The 18896-nt window shown below is 41.6% G+C and overlaps 2 protein-coding genes across 2 annotated transcripts; one reads left to right on the top strand and one right to left on the bottom strand.

Moving 5' to 3' along the window:
* The first annotated feature begins 9050 nt into the window (after positions 1-9050).
* LOC124699133 (xylanase inhibitor protein 1-like) lies at positions 9051-10167 on the top strand. Its single transcript, XM_047231487.1, has one exon. The coding sequence runs from the start codon at positions 9114-9116 to the stop codon at positions 10038-10040; it is 927 nt and encodes a 308-aa protein (XP_047087443.1). The 5' UTR covers positions 9051-9113; the 3' UTR covers positions 10041-10167.
* A 7273-nt stretch (positions 10168-17440) lies between these two features.
* On the bottom strand, positions 17441-18443 carry LOC124699132 (xylanase inhibitor protein 1-like). The gene has a single exon (XM_047231486.1). The coding sequence runs from the start codon at positions 18441-18443 to the stop codon at positions 17541-17543; it is 903 nt and encodes a 300-aa protein (XP_047087442.1). The 3' UTR covers positions 17441-17540.
* Between the last annotated feature and the right edge of the window lie 453 nt (positions 18444-18896).

Here is an 18896-nt window from a genome sequence, read left to right as displayed (position 1 = left end):
AACCTTAGAAGCAAGAACATCAATTTTACCAAGCTTTTCCTCAACGGATTTGTTAAAAGCAGTTTGTGTACTAATAAATTCTTTAAGCATGACTTCAAGACCAGAGGGTACACTCCTACTATTGTTGTAAGAATTACCATAAGAATTACCATAACCATTACCATTATTAGAAGGATATGGTCTATAGTTGTTACCAAAATTATTCCTATAAGCATTGTTGTTAAAATTACTATTTTTAATGAAGTTCACATCAACATGCTCTTCTTGAGCAACCAATGAAGCTAAAGGAACATTATTAGGATCAACATTAGATCTACCATTAATAAGCATAGACATAATAACATCAATCTTATCACTCAAGGAGGAGGTTTCTTCAACAGAATTTACCTTCTTACCTTGTGGAGTCCTTTCAATGTGCCATTCAGAGTAGTTGATCATCATATCATCAAGAAGCTTTGTTGCCGCCCCAAAAGTGATGGACATAAAAGTACCTCCAGCAGCTGAATCCAATAGGTTCCGTGAAGAAAAATTCAATCCTGCATAGAAGGTTTGGATGATCATCCAAGTAGTTAGTCCATGGGTAGGGCAATTCTTTACCAAAGATTTCATTCTTTCCCATGCTTGAGCAACATGTTCATTATCCAATTACTTAAAATTCATTATGCTACTTCTCAAAGATATGATTTTAGCAGGAGGATAATATCTACCAATAAAAGCATCTTTACATTTAGTCCATGAATCAATATTATTCTTAGGAAAAGATAGCAACCAATCTTTAGCTCTTACTCTTAAGGAGAAAGGAAACAATTTCAGTTTTATAATATCCCCATCTACATCCTTATACTTTTGCATTTCACAAAGTTCAACAAAATTATTAAGATGGGCAGCAACATCATCAGAACTAACACCAGAAAATTGCTCTCTCATAACAAGATTTAGTAAAGCAGAATTTCATAGAATTCTCGTCAGTAGCAGGTGGAGCAATAGGAGTGCATATAAAATCATTATTATTGGTGCTAGTGAAATTACACAACTTAGTGTTCTCGGGAGTATTCATTTTAACGATAATAAAAATAAACTAAGCGAACGGAATTAAATAAAGTAAAACTAGTAACTAATTTTTTTGTGTTTTTGATATAAAGAAAGCAAACAAAACAGAAAATAAAATAAAGTAAAGCAAGACAATAAACAAAGTAAAGAGATTGGATGTGAGAGACTCCCCTTGCAGCGTGTCTCGATTTCCCCGGCAACGGCGCCAGAAATTAGCTTGATGACGCGTGATGCACACGTCCGTTGGGAACCCCAAGAGAAAGGTGTGATGCGTACAACAGCAAGTTTCCCTCAGTAAGAAACCAAAGTTTATCGAACCAGTAGGAGATGAAGGCCACGTGAAGGTTGTTGGTGAAGGAGTGTATTGCGGCGCAACACCAGGAATTCCGGCGCCAACATGGAACCTGCACAACACAATCACAATACTTTGCCCCAACTTAACAGTGAGGTTGTCAATCTCACCGGCTTGCTGTAAACAAATGATTAAACGTATGGTGTGGAGAATGATGTTTGTTTGCGAAGAACAACAGAGAACAGAGATTGCAGTAGATTGTTTTTCAGATGTAAAAGAATGGACCGGGGTCCACAGTTCACTAGTGGTGTCTCTCTAATAAGATAAATAGCATGTTGGGTGAACAAATTACAGTTGGACAATTGACAAATAGAGAGGGCATAACAATGCACATACATATCATGATGACTAATATGAGATTTACTTAGGGCATTACGACAAAGAACATAGACCGCTATCCAGCATGCATCTATGCCTAAAAAGTCCACCTTCGGGTTAGCATCCGCACCCCTTCCAGGCCTGAAGGTGGACTTGAAGGTGGACTTTTTAGGCATAGATGCATGCTGGATAGCGGTCTATGTACTTTGTCGTAATGCCCAATTAAATCTCACTATATTTATCATGTCATGTATATGCATTGTTATGCCCTCTCTATTTGTCAATTGCCCGACTGTAATTTGTTCACCCAACATGCTTTTTCTTATGGGAGAGACACCTCTAGTGAGCTGTGGACCCCGGTCCTATTCTTTACATCGCATACAATCTATCGCAATACTTGTTTTACTTGTTTTTCGCAAACAATCATCTTCCACACAATACGGTTAATCCTTTGTTACAGCAAGCCGGTGAGATTGACAACCTCACTGTTTCGTTGGGGCAAAGTACTTTGGTTGTGTTGTGCGAGGTTCCACGTTGGCGCCGGAATCTCTGGTGTTGCGCCGCACTACATCCCGCCGCCATCAACCTTCAACGTGCTTCTTGGCTCCTCCTGGTTCAATAAACCTTGGTTTCTTTCTGAGGGAAAACTTGCTGCTGTGCGCATCATACCTTCCTCGTGGGGTTCCCAACGAACGTGTGAGTTACACGCCATCAAGCTTTTTTTTCTGGCGCCGTTGCCGGGGAGATCAAGACACGCTGCAAGGGGAGTCTCCACTTCCCAATCTCTTTACTTTGTTTTTGTCTTGCTTTATTTTATTTACTACTTTGTTTGCTGCATTATATCAAAACACAAAAAAATTAGTTGCTAGCTTTACTTTATTTACTGTCTTATTTGCTATATCAAAAACACAAAAAAATTAGTTTACTTGCATTTTATCTAGTTTGCTTTATTTACTACTGCTAAAATGAGTAATCCTGAAGTTGAAGTTCGTTCGTTTAAGCAACAAGGGGGAGAATGTTTAAAAGATGCTTGGTATAGAATTAGTGATGCTCATAGTAGGTGCACTAAGAAACACTCCACCACTATCCCGCCCAGGAATTTTTATGTTGGTATCTCTAGTCTGGAATAGATATGTTCTTGATTGTCTCGCGGGAGGTAACTTCCTAGGCGCTCCCGCTTTAGAAGCTAGTTGCATTATTGAGAGTTTATTTGGAACACCACATGTTAATGAAACTAAAATTGAAACCTCTCTTGAGGATGTTATGAAAAAATTGGAAACCATAGAGAAAAATTTTCCGAGTGTTGAAACTAAATTGGAGATGTTACTCGATAAAACTGATGAACTCGATAAATCCTTAGGAGGAATTGATGAAAGAATTAGTGTTCTAGGAACTTGTGTTGTCCATGATGATCAAATCAATAGGATTAGTGAACTTGAAAAAGCTATGGGAACCTTGGGTTCAACCTTTTCATCTATAAAGTTTAGAGAAAAAGCTTATGTGGGTAAGGAGCAAAAGTTTATGTATGTCTCTAAAGTGCCTAAACCAAAGAAATATTATTATAGGCCTAAAATTGACAAAGCCCTTAGTACCGCTACAGATGGGGGAGCTTATGATGTTGATGCTTCATCTCTCGGTAATACTTGATATACACTTTCTGCGCCTAGCTGAAAGGCGTTAAAGAAAAGCGCTTATGGGAGACAACCCATGTTTTTACTACAGTACTTTGTTTTATATTTGAGTCTTGGAAGTTGTTTACTACTGTAGCAACCTCTCCTTATCTTAGTTTTGTGCTTTGTTGTGCCAAGTAAAGTCTTTGATAGTAAAGTGAATACTAGATTTGGATTACTGCGCAGTTTCAGATTTCTTTGCTGTCACAAATTTCGACCTGCCTCCCTGTAGGTAGCTCAGAAAAATATGCCAATTTACGTGCGTGATCCTCAGATATGCACGAAACTTTCATTCAATTTGGGCATTTTCATTTGAGCAAGTCTAGTGCCTCAATAAAATCCATCTTTACGGACTGTTCTGTTTTGACAGATTCTGCCTTTTATTTCGCATTGCCTCTTTTGCTATGTTGGATGATTTTTTTTGATCCATTAATGTCCAGTAGCTTTATGCAATGTCCAGAAGTGTTAAGAATGATTGTGTCACCTCTGAACATGTTAATTTTTATTGTCCACTAACCCTCTAATGAGTTATTTCGAGTTTGGTGTGGAGGAAGTTTTCAAGGATCAAGAGAGGAGAATGATGCAATATGATCAAGGAGAGTGAAAGCTCTAAGCTTGGGGATGCCTCGGTGGTTCACCCCTGCATATTCTAAGAAGACTCAAGCGTCTAAGCTTGGGGATGCCCAAGGCATCTCCTTCTTCATCGACAACATTATCAAGTTCCTCCGCTGAAACTATATTTTTATTCCGTCACATCTTATGTACTTTGCTTGGAGCGTCGGTTTGTTTTTGTTTTTGTTTTGTTTGAATAAAATGGATCCTAGCATTCACTGTATGGGAGAGAGACACGCTCCGCTGTTGCATAGGGACAAATATGTCCTTAGGCTTTACTCATAATATTCATGGCGAAGTTTCTTCTTCGTTAAATTGTTATATGGTTGGAATTGGGAAATGCTACATGTAGTAACTCTAAAATGTCTTGAATAATTTGATACTTGGCAATTGTTGTGCTCATGTTTAAGCTCGTGCATCATATACTTTGCACCCATTAATGAAAAAACACCTAGAGCTTGCTAATTTGGTTTGCATATTTGGTTTCTCTAAAGTCTAGATAATATCTAGTATTGAGTTTTGAACAACAAGGAAGACGGTGTAGAGTCTTATAATGTTTACAATATGTCTTTTATGTGAGTTTTGCTGCACCGTTCATCCTTGTGTTTGTTTCAAATAAACCTTGCTAGCCTAAACCTTGTATCGAGAGGGAATACTTCTCATGCATCCAAAATCCTTGAGCCAACCACTATGCCATTTGTGTCCACCATACCTACCTACTACATGGTATTTCTCCGCCATTCCAAAGTAAATTGCTTGAGTGCTACCTTTAAAATTTCCATTCTTTACCTTTGCAATATATAGCTCATGGGACAAATAGCTTAAAAACTATTGTGGTATTGAATATGTACTTATGCACTTTATCTCTTATTAAGTTGCTTGTTGTGCGATAACCATGTTTACGGGGACGCCATCAACTATTCTTTGTTGAATATCATGTGAGTTGCTATGCATGTCCGTCTTGTCTGAAGTAAGAGAGATCTACCACCTTAATGGTTGGAGCATACATATTGTTAGAGAAGAACATTGGGCCGCTAACTAAAGCCATGATTCATGGTGGAAGTTTCAGTTTTGGACATACATCCTCAATCTCATATGAGAATAATGATTGTTGCCACATGCTTATGCATTAAAGAGGAGTCCATTATCTCGTTGTCCATGTTGTCCCGGTATGGATGTCTAAGTTGAGAATAATCAAAAGCGAGAAATCCAAAATGCGAGCTTTCTCCTTAGACCTTTGTACGAGGCGGCATGGAGGTACCCCATTGTGACACTTGGTTAAAACATGTGTATTGCAATGATCCGGTAGTCCAAGCTAATTAGGACAAGGTGCGGGCACTATTAGTATACTATGCATGAGGCTTGCAACTTGTAAGATATAATTTACATAACTCATATGCTTTATTACTACCGTTGACAAAATTGTTTCATGTTTTCAAAATAAAAGCTCTAGCACAAATATAGCAATCGATGCTTTCCTCGTTGAAGGACCTTTCTTTTACTTTTTATGTTGAGTCAGTTCACCTATCTCTCTCCACCTCAAGAAGCAAACACTTGTGTGAACTGTGCATTGATTCCTACATACTTGCATATTGCACTTGTTATATTACTCTATGTTCACAATTATCCATGAGATATACATGTTACAAGTTGAAAGCAACCGCTGAAACTTAATCTTCCTTTGTGTTGCTTCAATACCTTTACTTTGATTTATTGCTTTATGAGTTAACTCTTATGCAAGATTTATTGATGCTTGTCTTTAAGTACTATTCATGAAAAGTCTTTGCTTTATGATTCACTTGTTTACTCATGTCATTACCATTGTTTTGATCGCTGCATTCATTACATATGTTTACAAATAGTATGATCAAGGTTATGATGGCATGTCACTTCGGAAATTATCTTTGTTATCGTTTTACATCGCTCGGGACGAGCAGAACTAAGCTTGGGGATGCTGATACGTCTCCGACGTATCGATAATTTCTTATGTTCCATGCCACATTATTTATGATATCTACATGTTTTATGCACACTTTATGACATATTCGTGCATTTTCTGGAACTAACCTATTAACAAGATGCCGAAGAGCCGATTCTTTGTTTTACTGCTGTTTTTGGTTTCAGAAATCCTAGTAACGAAATATTCTCGGAATTGGACGAAATCAACGCCCAGGGTCCTATTTTGCCACGAAGCTCCCAGAAGACCGAGGGGGAAAAGAAGTGGGGCCACGAGGCGCCGCCACACTAGGGCGGCGCGGCCTAGGTCTTGGCCGCGCCAGCCTGGCGTGTGGGGCCCTCGTGTGGCCCCCCGCATTGCCCTTCCGCCTACTTAAAGCCTCCGTCGCGAAACCCCCAGTACCGAGAGCCACGATACGGAAAACCTTACGAGACGCCGCCGCCGCCAATCCCATCTCGGGGATTACGGGAGATCTCCTCCGGCACCTGCCGGAGAGGGGATTCATCTCCCGGAGGACTCTTCACCGCCATGGTCGCCTCCGGAGTGATGAGTGAGTAGTTCACCCATGGACTATGGGTCCATAGCAGTAGCTAGATGGTTGTTTTCTCCTCATTGTGCTTCATTGTTTGATCTTGTGAGCTGCCTAACATGATCAAGATCATCTATCTGTAATACTATATGTTGTGTTTGTCGGGATCCGATGGATAGAGAATACTATGTTATGTTAATTATCAAGTTATTACCTATGTGTTGTTTATGATCTTGCATGCTCTCCGTTATTAGTAGAGGCTCTGGCCAAGTTTTTTCTCTTAACTCCAAGAGGGAGTATTTATGCTCGATAGTGGGTTCATGCCTCCATTAAATATGGGACAGTGACAGAAAGTTCTAAGGTTGTGGATGTGCTTTTGCCACTAGGGATAAAACATTGATGCTATGTCTAAGGATGTAGTTATTGATTACATTACGCACCATACTTAATGCAATTGTCTGTTGTTTTACAACTTAATACTGGAAGGGGTTCGGACGATAACCTGAAGGTGGACTTTTTAGGCATAGATGCATGCTAGATAGCGGTCTATGTACTTTGTCGTAATGCCCAATTAAATCTCACTATATTTATCATGTCATGTATGTGCATTGTTATGCCCTCTCTATTTGTCAATTGTCCGACTGTAATTTGTTCACCCAACATGCTTTTATCTTATGGGAGAGACACCTCTAGTGAACTGTGGACCCCGGTCCTATTCTTTACATCGCATACAATCTACTGCAATACTTGTTTTACTGTTTTCTCGCAAACAATCATCTTCCACACAATACGGTTAATCCTTTGTTACGAGCAAGCCGGTGAGATTGACAACCTCACTTGTTTCGTTTGGGCAAAGTACTTTGGTTGTGTTGTGCGAGGTTCCACGTTGGCGCCGGAATCTACGGTGTTACGCCGCACTACATCCCGCCGCCATCAACCTTCAACGTGCTTCTTGGCTCCTCCTGGTTCGATAAACCTTGGTTTCTTTCTGAGGGAAAACTTGCTGCTGTGCGCATCATACCTTCCTCTTGGGGTTCCCAACGAACGTGTGAGTTACACACCATCAGTAATCTACAGTGTAATCCTAGTAGCCGTGGAGAGTGTCACTAAGTTTGGAAGTATAGCGGGTGATAAATAATCTGTTCAATGTTTATGAGTATTGTGATATTTGATTCCAAATATATTGTGATGTGGCAGAGTTGTTAGTGAAAAATGAGCTTGACAAGTGGGTCAGGATGACGACGGGGTGAGGTAAGATGGATGGAGGTTTTGGGACCTTTTGATGCTATGGTTTGTGTCACTTTAAACAATAGGAGATGAGCGTATATTGTCTTCAATAGGAGTGAGGCTAAGAGTCAAAAAAATATCTTTGGCTCCCGAGCTATAGTGATTCCTTGACACTAAAAAAACTAGAAAAATATTTACGAGTTTCAAAACAATATGAAAAATATTATTGGGATAGTCAATGTTGTGTCATACATGCATGCAAGGTCGCAATGCGTTCTTTGCATGGTAGGCTAAACAAAAATAACAAAATTTGATAAAATTTAGATATTTAAAAATATCCATAATCAAATCCACACTTTTGTTAATTTTGGGTAGATTGGAATTTAAAGTATTTATAGTTGATATTTCATACGTTTATAGAATACATCATTGATTACATCCAGATTTTGTTTTCTATTTTTAAAACTCGTAAATATTATTTCTACTCATTCTATATTTGTGGATATACTCCATCCACTCCAAATACTTTGAACATTAGTCGACCTTTGTATTCGAAGTTATCCTGCCTTTTCATGTTTGTCGAAATCAAACTTTGTGGAGTTTAACCTAACCTATATAGTAGAAAACATATTTTAGGACTATTTTCTATGTACTTGATCAAAATTTATCAAGTTTGAATCTTACCAAACGTGAAACTAATGTGAACAAGAGGAGGAGGGAGTAGTGCTATAGTGAGAAGGTGACCCACCTGCTAGTTTTGTGGCTGGTATATGTATATCACTGCAATGTCCAGGGTACACAAACTCAATGGTGGCTAGCTGGCAGAGTGGTACTACTAGTGTTGGTCAACAAGTTGTGGATAATATTTTTCATATGTAGCATGTGCGAGGATATGCTCCACATGCACGTCGGCGGCTTCCTTGGTCAATCCTACTAATTGGCGTGGTCAACATGCATTGTGGCTATGTGTACGCAAATTCATCAGTCATGTCCTTCTCGATTGTTTGGGCATATTACCACTGCTGGTGAGCTGTCCTCCATGTTGCTATCTTACACACGCGTGATATCCATCCATCTAGTCATCTCCATGGAAAAAAATCAACTTAATTCATCCTCATCCATGAAATTAGCCGCCTCACTCAGACACCGGAAGCCACCAAAAGCTACCTGAAGTATTCCCCTTTGCTTGTAAAGTCATCCATGGCTAGCTGAAAATGTGTTACAGTCAACTATAGCTGCCTACCTAGCTTGATTCCATGTATCCATCTCTATACTTTGTCTTGTCTTTCTCTCTCACAACAATCCCTATATATACTGAGCTCCAGCTGCATAATCCTCCTCATCCAAAACAAGCAAACCAATAAGAACAAGCTACATACAAAAAGCAAGCTAGGAACCATGCACCCAACCATGGCGCTCGCACGCCGGAGGCCTGCCTGCCTCCTAGCACTCCTCTCAATCCTGGCAGCCTCATTCCTGGCCGCGCCAGCAGCGGCGGCGGGCAAGACCGGGCAGGTGACGGTGTTCTGGGGCCGGAACAAGGACGAGGGGTCCCTGCGTGAGGCCTGCGACTCCGGCAGGTACACCATGGTCACCATGTCCTTCCTCGACGTCTTCGGCCACGGCAACAACTACCACCTCGACCTCTCCGGCCACGACCTCTCCCCCATCGGCGCCGACATCAAGCACTGCCAGTTCATCGGCGTGCCCGTCTCCATCTCCGTCGGCGGCTACGGCACCGGCTACTCGCTCCCATCAAGCCGCTCCGCGCTGGACCTCTTCGACCACCTCTGGAACTCCTACTTCGGGGGCTCCAAGCCCGGCGTGCCCCGCCCGTTCGGCGACGCGTGGCTCGACGGCGTCGACCTCTTCCTCGAGCACGGCACGCCCGCGGACCGGTACGACGTGCTGGCGCTGGAGCTGGCCAAGCACAACATCCGCGGCGGGCCGGGCAAGCCGCTGCACCTGACGGCGACGGTCCGGTGCGCGTACCCGCCGGCGGCGCACATCGGGCGGGCGCTCGCGACGGGGATCTTCGAGCGCGTCCACGTCAGGATCTACGAGGGGGACGACAAGGCGTGCAACGTGTACGGCGCGTGGCAGGACGCGTGGGACAAGTGGACGGCGGCGTACCCGGCCACCAGGTTCTACATCGGCCTCACGGCGGACCAGAACTCGTACCAGTGGATACACCCCAAGAACGTCTTCTATGGCGTCGCGCCGGTGGTGCAGAAGAAGGACAACTACGGCGGAATCATGCTCTGGGACAGGTACTTCGACAAGAAGAGCGACGACTACGGCAGCTTGATCAAGAGCTACGCTTGAGCTACTCAGCTACATCCTGCATCGCGTCGTTTCCTAGTACTGGAGTAACAATAAATTGTGCTGTTTGAGTGTTTGTGGTAATTGCAAGAATAAAGTGAGACCTGTGAAGAAATAATTAGACACTTAATTACCCGCAAAAGAAAGACACTTAATTTTTTGGTTACAACGTACAGTACATGCTGCGGCATACAACTTAGATAAGAAAAGAAAAACACGAACAAGAGGTCAGCCTCCCCTGATAGACCGAGACCGGTGAACAACAAACAAAGCTACGGATCGCTTGGCGCGTTTGTTGCGTGTGGAGGGCTGCTCCGGTGCTCCCCCTAAACAAAATTGGAGGGTTATAATGGGCTTTTTTCCCCTGTGTTGGGTTCGTCGAAACCCATATTCAGCCTATGTATACCCGTATGTATTGATACGGTATGTGTATGTCGAGTAAGAAAAAAAGAGGTGACGTGAGTAACATTTTTATAGGACCTTTCTATTTCGGTAGATGCACGTGACCGTAGATACGTACAAAAATGAGGTACAACACAATGCGGGCCATACGGGCCTGTACAGGGTTGTACGGATGGTGAACCTACACTAAAATTACGATCGTGCTCTCGCTTACGAACAAGTATGAAAAGATCTCCACCGTTGGTGTGTTTGGCGCACCCAAAAAATTTACAGGGGAGGAGCACCGGAGTAGACACCGCTTGGTCCCAGGGCTTTAATAAGAACATCCATAGCTGCACAAACGACATAGTTTTGAAAATAATGTAAGCTCAGTAATGAATAACTTTAGATTGGATAATCAAACAGCCCAAGATTGAATTCAGAGGACGCGTCTAACTTTGCCCGAAAAGTTAGAGACAATAACAAAGAATCTTGGTAAATTAGAGGGGCACCAACTACACCCTAACAGCTGGCGGACCACACTCCACACGAACTTGGCCATCGAGCAGTTAAAGAAAATATGGCTAGCATCTTCCATGGCTCCATGAAGTGCACATCAACCCGTCTCTGAGGCATGCCTAGATGCAATGTTCAAGCTTGAGAGCAGCCGATCCAGCACTAAGTGTCAAGAAAAGATATGAATTTTGAACGACAATTTCGCTGCCCATATATCCTTGAAGTGAGCAATGATTGCCATGTGAGAGTTTAGTGTAGATCGAGTTGATGGAGCACACACTCAGCGGTTCTAGGTCCCAAACAACCTTGTCTTGTCCTTCAGAGAGATGGGCGTCGCTAATATTTTCGCTAGCTGCCACCGAGCCACTCTACCCGCTTGATCTAACGACCCGCAAAAATCAGTGTGCCCCCTGACACCCATAGACCTAGGACACCAAGCTCATTTGAGATACGCAGATGTTGAAAAGACCAAGGAACCTATCTTTGAGAGGCAAGTCGCCCGCCCATTTGTCCATCCAAAGCAATATTCTCTACCCATTCTGAATAGCATGATGTGCTCCCAGTTTGAATAAGTGTTTGATTTTGTGATATTCTTGTAGAATTTGGAGCCCCTTTGTTCCGATCCCTAGAAAATATCCACCACCGAGGCATACTTTGCTCTAATCAATTGGTCCCAAATAAGGTTGTCATATTGGTACAACTTTCATACCCATTTCAGCATCAACAACACATACATCTTTCTGGAATTGAGGATACCCAACCCTCCACTGATTTGGGCCAACAGACCGTCGACCAGTTAACCAGGTAAAATTTTCCGCTTGGAACCTGAGCTCTCCCAATAGATACATGCTTTGTGCATGTAAAACTTTGAATGAATACCATCTTGCAGTAGGAACAAACCCATGCATCACGAACATTGGTAAGCTAGTCAGCCAAGAGTTGGAGAAGATCGGCATACCTCCTCCCTCCTAACAAAACTTGCCCCATAAGTAGGGGAGTAAACGGTTCGGATCGGATTTTGCTTTTACCATATATATTTTTGGATTCAGATTAGATCGGATATTGATCGGTTTCTGATTCGAATGCGGATATACCGGACAGCGGATTCGAATCTAAAATGCGGTGGACTCGGATAGGAAACAAAAATAGTCAGATATATGCTCTCATTGGTAGATAGTTATAATTCTTGCAAATCTTGAGAGAGATTTAGACTTTGTCTTGTATAGTTAAGCAAAAAGAGACATAATGCTCTAAAACTAAAGCATTGGTAAAAACTTAGAGCTAAACATGCTCACCAAATGTACTTAGAGCTACTAACCTTGCAAGATTGACCTTTGTTTTGGGCTCAAAATCAGATTATCTGGTTTAGTACCTTTGGATTATCCTAATTAAATTTTGGATGATACATATCTGCATGTTATTTGGTATACCATATCCCAAGCACCACTTCGGAATCATATAAACTTATCCGTTGGATTCTTTAAAATCGGATATGGATACCTTAAAGCGGATTCGACGCTGATTTTGGTGCGGAAATTATCCTATCTGTGTACACCTCTACCCCCAAGGTTCCACTGTCGCTGTGTACCAGGAACATCCATTGTTCCATGGTGAGTTTGATGTCCGCACTTAGGAGCCCAAGGCAGACCAAAGGAAATGAACCCAACTTGCACTTGAGGCAGTCAACAAACCTTTGATGCCTCAATAGTAAGGAAAACGCTATAGGGGCACGCTCATTGACAACGCACCCACCCTAACGCACGCGGCTGCTATTATTTGTCGTGGGCCAAAAATGCGCACACGGCCGGTGTGCTGCACACCAAAAGAGAGTAGGGCACTCGACAACTTGGTGGGCCCTGGCTACACTCGGGTCCAGAAAGTACCCGTAGCGAGCGCCAATAGTGGCAGGCGACTCCTATATCCGGTCGCGTGTCCCTTTGCTAGCACACTTCCAATATAGTTGCTAGGGAAATTACAAAACATGAAAATTCGGCATATTTTGCAAAATGCCGCCATCTTTCAGTAAAATGGCTCTAGACTTTGCATAGGGTCTCCTATAAAAAAGATTTTTATATGAAAATGTATCTACAGAAAATTTTAATGACCATATAAATATTTTCTTTCCATCAATACTTTGCCACAAAATAGCTCTTCTAGGTAATCAAATTTCTCAAAGAAGGTTTTAAAAGAAACATTGGCACGTGAAAGGAAGGGAGGGAAGAAAGACAAAATAAGGCTCTCCTTATGAAACTGTTACATAAATTTTATTCCTCATACTAAATCCAAAAGAGGATTGTGCCGTGGGTCAAGCTGGTCTAGGCGCTGTATGGAGACAGTGTCCCTCATACTAAATCCAAAAGAGGATTGTTCTGGTGGATAGATATTTTCGGCTTGGTTGATGATTACAGTAGTATCTCCCAGTGTAGAATCGGTAGTGGTTCTTCCGTGCTTTTTTGGAAAGATTTTTGGGCCAATGAAGAAATCTTGTGCGATAAATATCCAAGGTTGTTCTCTTACGCACAAAATGAAGGCATTTCAGTGGCTTCGTTTGTTTTGTCTGGAGATACTACCTCTTGCTTTGATTTACCACTTTCAGTTGAAGCTTTCCAGGAATTACAGGAATTAAATCAGCTAGTGGAGGCAACACATATTGAGAGTTCGGCCACTGACCAACGTGTATTTGTTTGGGGAGAAAAATACACTCCTTCTCAGTACTATAAATTCTTGTTTGAGCAAGTTCCAACGGACAAAGCTCTTAATGCTATTTGGACTTATAAAGCCTTGCCCAAACTTAAAGTTTTCCTATGGCTGCTTATACATGATCGGTTGAATACTAGAGACATCATGCTACAGAAGCATTGGATTGTGGATTCTGATCCTGAATGTTCACTCTGCAACTCTACAAGTGTTGAGACCAGGAACCATCTTTTCTTCAAATGTGATTTCGCCTTAGCTTGCTGGGATGCTGTTAACATTCAGTGGACACACAATCTTCCATTCTTAGACATGATTCTCCTGGCCCGTGACACTTTTCAAGGTCCATGTTTCCTGGAGGTAGTGGCATGTGTTCTATGGAATATATGGAAGGTCAAAAATGACTTCATTTTTCAAGCGATTCCAGCCTCTTTCAACAAGTGGAGAGTAGGTTTCAAAACGACTTGCTGGTTCATCAGTACAGAGTGAAGGCGACGTGCCGTTCAACCTCTTATTGACTGGTTGTTGCACACTTTTGTTTAGTTACCATGTTTTTGTTTTTCCCTTTTCTCCCACCTTGATGTAATCTTTTTCTCTTTCAGACCTCGTGTCCTTGTACATTTCCGAGTATAAAACATAAAATTACACTGTATGGGCTTCCCCTACAGTAAAGGTGTCAAAGAAAAAAACAAACATTCAATTTCACAGTTTGACTAGCAATTGACACCGCATTTCCTTTGCGGGTATTTAAGCCTTTTATGACTCTAGTTTCCAAAAGAATCCAATCATTGATTTTTGAACCACAAAAACTTACAAAGACCCCAAGATACTTCATAGGTAAATATCCAGTCTTGCATCCGAACATATTATCATAAAAGGATACGATATCATTTCCTCCTCCCATCACAAAACCATTGCTTTTCAAAAAATTAATATTTACCCAAGACATTATTTCAAACGCATAAAACAATAGTTTGAGATTCAGAGCTTGTCTTGACCTTGAGTAAGACACAAACAATATCATCAACATACTAAAGGATAGTTATGCCTTATCGGTAAGTTTTGGACATACTAAAGGATAGTTATACCATTTTGTTAAGCAGACATATATGTTGCTTGGTTAAACAGAAAGGGTGTTATCCTCAAAACCAATGAAAGGGTGTGAGGGGGTCACCTTGCCTTACCCCCTTGGCACTTTGGAAATAACGCTTTGTAACATTATTCAGTTTGATACTTAATGTACCATTGTATAAGATTTTTGCAATTCACTGACACTAATTCTCATTACACCTCTAGATCTCTAATATGCTAGCGAAAATTCCTAGTTGACAAGGTTCAAAAAAACATCTGAGTTTACTTTATCATAGGCCATTTTGAAACCCAACTTTATAACAACTACCATATGTCTTTTTTCATGACTGTGATTCTAGTGGCAGATTGGATTTGGGAACTTATCACTATAATCTTTTTGTTACAGTTTCTCGATCATCCATACCTTTGTAATAACGACATATAATTAATGATTACCATGTGAAATATGTATTAGAAATTACATACGGTTTAATATAATACTTTGCTATTACAGTACATACAAGATAAGACTGATGAGTGACATCATCAATACGTGAAGAAATAGACAAAGTAGAATACTGAAGTTAGTTTTGATGTTGTTAAATTCACAAAATAATCAATACCGCATGAAATATGTATTACAAAGCTTTAATATAGGGTCTGTATCTCTATGACTTAGTACTTCATCGTGTCACCGTACTATTTGCCTGTACTTAATTTTTCACAAATTAGATATTTCAGTAAGGATACGTAAAAATCAAATGTGCGTTCAATTTTTTTGAAAGGAATAATGTAGGGGCTACAACGATTTCTTTTTAAAATAATAAAAAACAAATTTACGTCCATGAGAACTTAAACCTGGGTTTCTAAGTTGTACATTCGCTTCCAACCAAGTGAGACAGACTCGTTTCTTTTCCGCGCTCAATTTTGATCCATACGATGTGATGTCTCCCCATTGTTTCAAATCCTAGGAGCAAAAGGAAAATCCGGCATGTCTTTTCCTCACAGAACTTGGTGTGTACTCCCCCATTTTTATTTAGTCTACATTAAAAATAACAACGTCCAATAAAAAGAGCGAAATAGAATCGTTTTCAGTATTGTTGTTCACTAAAAGTTAGAATGTAGATTATTTCAGAATAAATTTTGAAGGTAGAATGTAGACTATTTCAAGATGAAGCAAGTAGTTATTTCTGTGTCAGTATCCCGTGTACATGTAGTTAGCCTGAGGAGTCGTGGTACTGCATGTTGAAGTTGAACAAATTCTCGGATTTAATTTCAACGTGTACGTACGTGACCTCGGTCAATAACTCGATATGGATTTTTGATCTATTAGTAAATCTTGACCATAGATTAAAGATCCATCTCTTAAAATAATTCACTATTCATTTTCATGCAAGTTGCAAGACAACCTCATATCCTAGCCCTTCTTTACCTTGCCACCACGTTGTAAAATCTTAGCGTAAGAAATTTTCTCTGTAGTAGCGCTTCTTGATAGGTAGCTGGCGTGCTTAAAAAAAAATGGAGACAGCTATTTTTGCGTGCAATTAATTACCAATTGTTGTAGTCCATGTCAGCCGAAAAAACCATATGGTGTAATATCGGATTGGTCCTCATTGCTTTAGGTGTCCATGTGGTTTACTTTTTTTACGTCGTTTTTTCTATATTTTGATGGACTGAATTTAAGCGGCTATGTCTATCATAGTTATGCAGAGATCGGATTTAATGCTTAAACTATTTAAGTAATAAAGTGTCCTTTATTAAAAAAAAGTCTTAAAAACCGTAGACATGTATCAATACCTAGTATCTCGGATATAAAACGTGTCAAATGGAAACTACATGGTTGCGCCATCAATAATATTTTATTAGATCATACCCATTGGCTTTAAATCTAGGTATACTGAAGTAATTTAGATGATGTGATTTAATATGGTGTCCCTATTAAGATTCTGTGATGCAGCTTTAGTATATAATACTAGGTAGGTAGGTAGATCGATACTTTCTCTGGCACGTGAATAAGTGTGCTTCTATCTTTGATCTAAACTGGGAATGGTGTTTTGAAACATGGGTGCATATGCTCCCTATAATTTGAAATACATCTTACACATATTTTTTAAAACAAAAAATTCACACGTGCATCTTTACGTGCTACGCGCTCAAAAAGTCGTTTCATAAAAAAATGACTTATCATGTGACGTGTGTAAAAAAAAGATAAAATTCCGTGCTAAAAATAATGTTGTTCACAAGATAAACTTTCTTTTTTTTACATAGAACACAAAAAATTGATTTTTCGTGAAACTTGATGAACGCACATATATTATGTAGATTTTTTTTGTCCAAATTTTTTGACACATCGAAATATGATTTTTTTTGGTAGAGGGACCAACGCACCTGGGAGCCGAACCAAACTTATGTAGATTTTACTAACTTTATAGAAAAATCATGCTACATTTATGATGCTAAATTAATACTACGTACTAGATTCGTTTTAAAATGTCGTTTCATAATCTATCACTTCGACATCATATATGTTGGTGTTCATTTCTATAAAGTTAGCCAAATTCAAATAAGATTGACGTAAGACAAACATAGAAGTTGATTTATTCACGAATGAAGCGAGTAGTAGCTAGATAGACAGATAGTTTTTATTCTAGCACAAGAGCGGTTGATTTCACTAGCTAGTTATTGAAGATAAACACACACAAACATATGCATAGGTAGAGGATACAACAAGTGCACACAAACACACGCGCGCGCGCTTTGCAGTACTAGTAAACGTATGGAAACGGTGTGGATGAACCCTGGTGTGCTACATTCAGCTGCAGCCTGCAGCTAAGGAAAGGCTCAAGCCCATTGGATGGCGTAGCTGCTGTAGCCGGTCCGCTTGTCGTCGTAGCGTTCCCAGACCATGATTCCGCCGCAGTTGGCTGCCTTCTGCACCACCGGGATGATACCGTAGTACAGATTCTTCGGGTGCACGTACCCGACCTTCCTCTCCGACGCCGGCAGGCCGAAGTAGATCTGCGCGGACGACGTCCCGAACGCAGCCGTCCACTTGTCCCACTCCTGCTGCCAGTTGGCGGCGCAGTGGGGGTCGTCGTAGAACCTGACGAAGATGCGTGTGAAGAGCCCCGTGGCGAGCGCCCGCTCCAATTTCCGGTCCGGGAACCTGCAGCGCGGCGTCGCCGTCAGCTGCACCGGCGTCCTTCCGCGGTAGGCCTTGTTGTAGTTCCAGAGCCGCCTGGCCAGCTCGTCGTAGTTGTCCGGGGCGCCGTTCTCGATGAAGAAGTCGATGCCGTCCACGTAGGCGTCGCCGAAGGGGCGGTAGACGCCCTTGCGCCTGCCGAGCATGAAGGCGTTCCAGAGGTAGTCGGCCACGGCCGCCGCCGCCCTGGGGCTCGGCATGAAGTACTGCCTACCGAAGCCGCCGATGGAGAGGAAGACGAGGATGTTCTTGGACTGGCAGTGTTTGATGTCGGCGCCTACGCGGGAGACGTCGTGGCCGGAGAGGTCGAGGTGGTGGGCGCCGTGGCCGAAGACGTCGAGGAAGGAGATGATGGCGATGGTGTACGTGCCGGAGTCGCAGGCCTCACGCAGGGTGCCCTCGTTCTTGTTCCGTCCCCAGAACACGGCCACCTGCCCGGTCTTCCCCGTGGCCGCGGCCGGGGCGGCGAGGAAGGTTGCGGCGTACAGGAAGGCCGCGAGGAGTAGTAGGAGGGAGGCTGGCCGACGGTGTGCGAGCGCCATTACGATTTCTTGCTCTAGCTTTGCTCTTTGGTGTGAAGAATTAGCTAGATGGAACTGCTATTTATAGATGGATTATACATGCATGGATACCATGAAGCTGCAATGGACTTAGGGCATGTACAATGGTGATGACTCAGCTGTCTGTAAGAGGTAGTTACAGGTGATTTTGGTGATGTGGAGGAAAGATAATGAGGAGAGAGAAGGAGGCTGTCTGTAAAGTTACAGACAGTCTGTAGACTTCTTACAGACAGCTTACAGACACCATTTTTGCTGTTGTATGAAGGGTGTCTATAACTTATACTCACATATAGCTATGACTAAAAATAGATAACTTACAGACAGACTATTGTATACACTGTCTATATCATTGTCTATAGATGACATGGAGTAATATTACAGATAGCATGCGTCTAAACCAATGTACATTAGTAGCTGGTGCAGTTACGCAGGTTT

This window comes from Lolium rigidum, chromosome 3 (genome assembly GCF_022539505.1).
Source record: "Lolium rigidum isolate FL_2022 chromosome 3, APGP_CSIRO_Lrig_0.1, whole genome shotgun sequence".
Classification (NCBI taxonomy): domain Eukaryota; kingdom Viridiplantae; phylum Streptophyta; class Magnoliopsida; order Poales; family Poaceae; genus Lolium; species Lolium rigidum.
Note: the sequence above shows the minus strand (reverse complement) of the source record. Positions and strands in the feature narration are given on the sequence as shown.

Coding starts and splice junctions, on each gene's coding strand:
- LOC124699133 (XM_047231487.1), top strand. CDS start 9,114: ATGCACCCAACCATGGCGCTCGCACGCCGGAGGCCTGCCTGCCTCCTA.
- LOC124699132 (XM_047231486.1), bottom strand. CDS start 18,443: ATGGCGCTCGCACACCGTCGGCCAGCCTCCCTCCTACTACTCCTCGCG.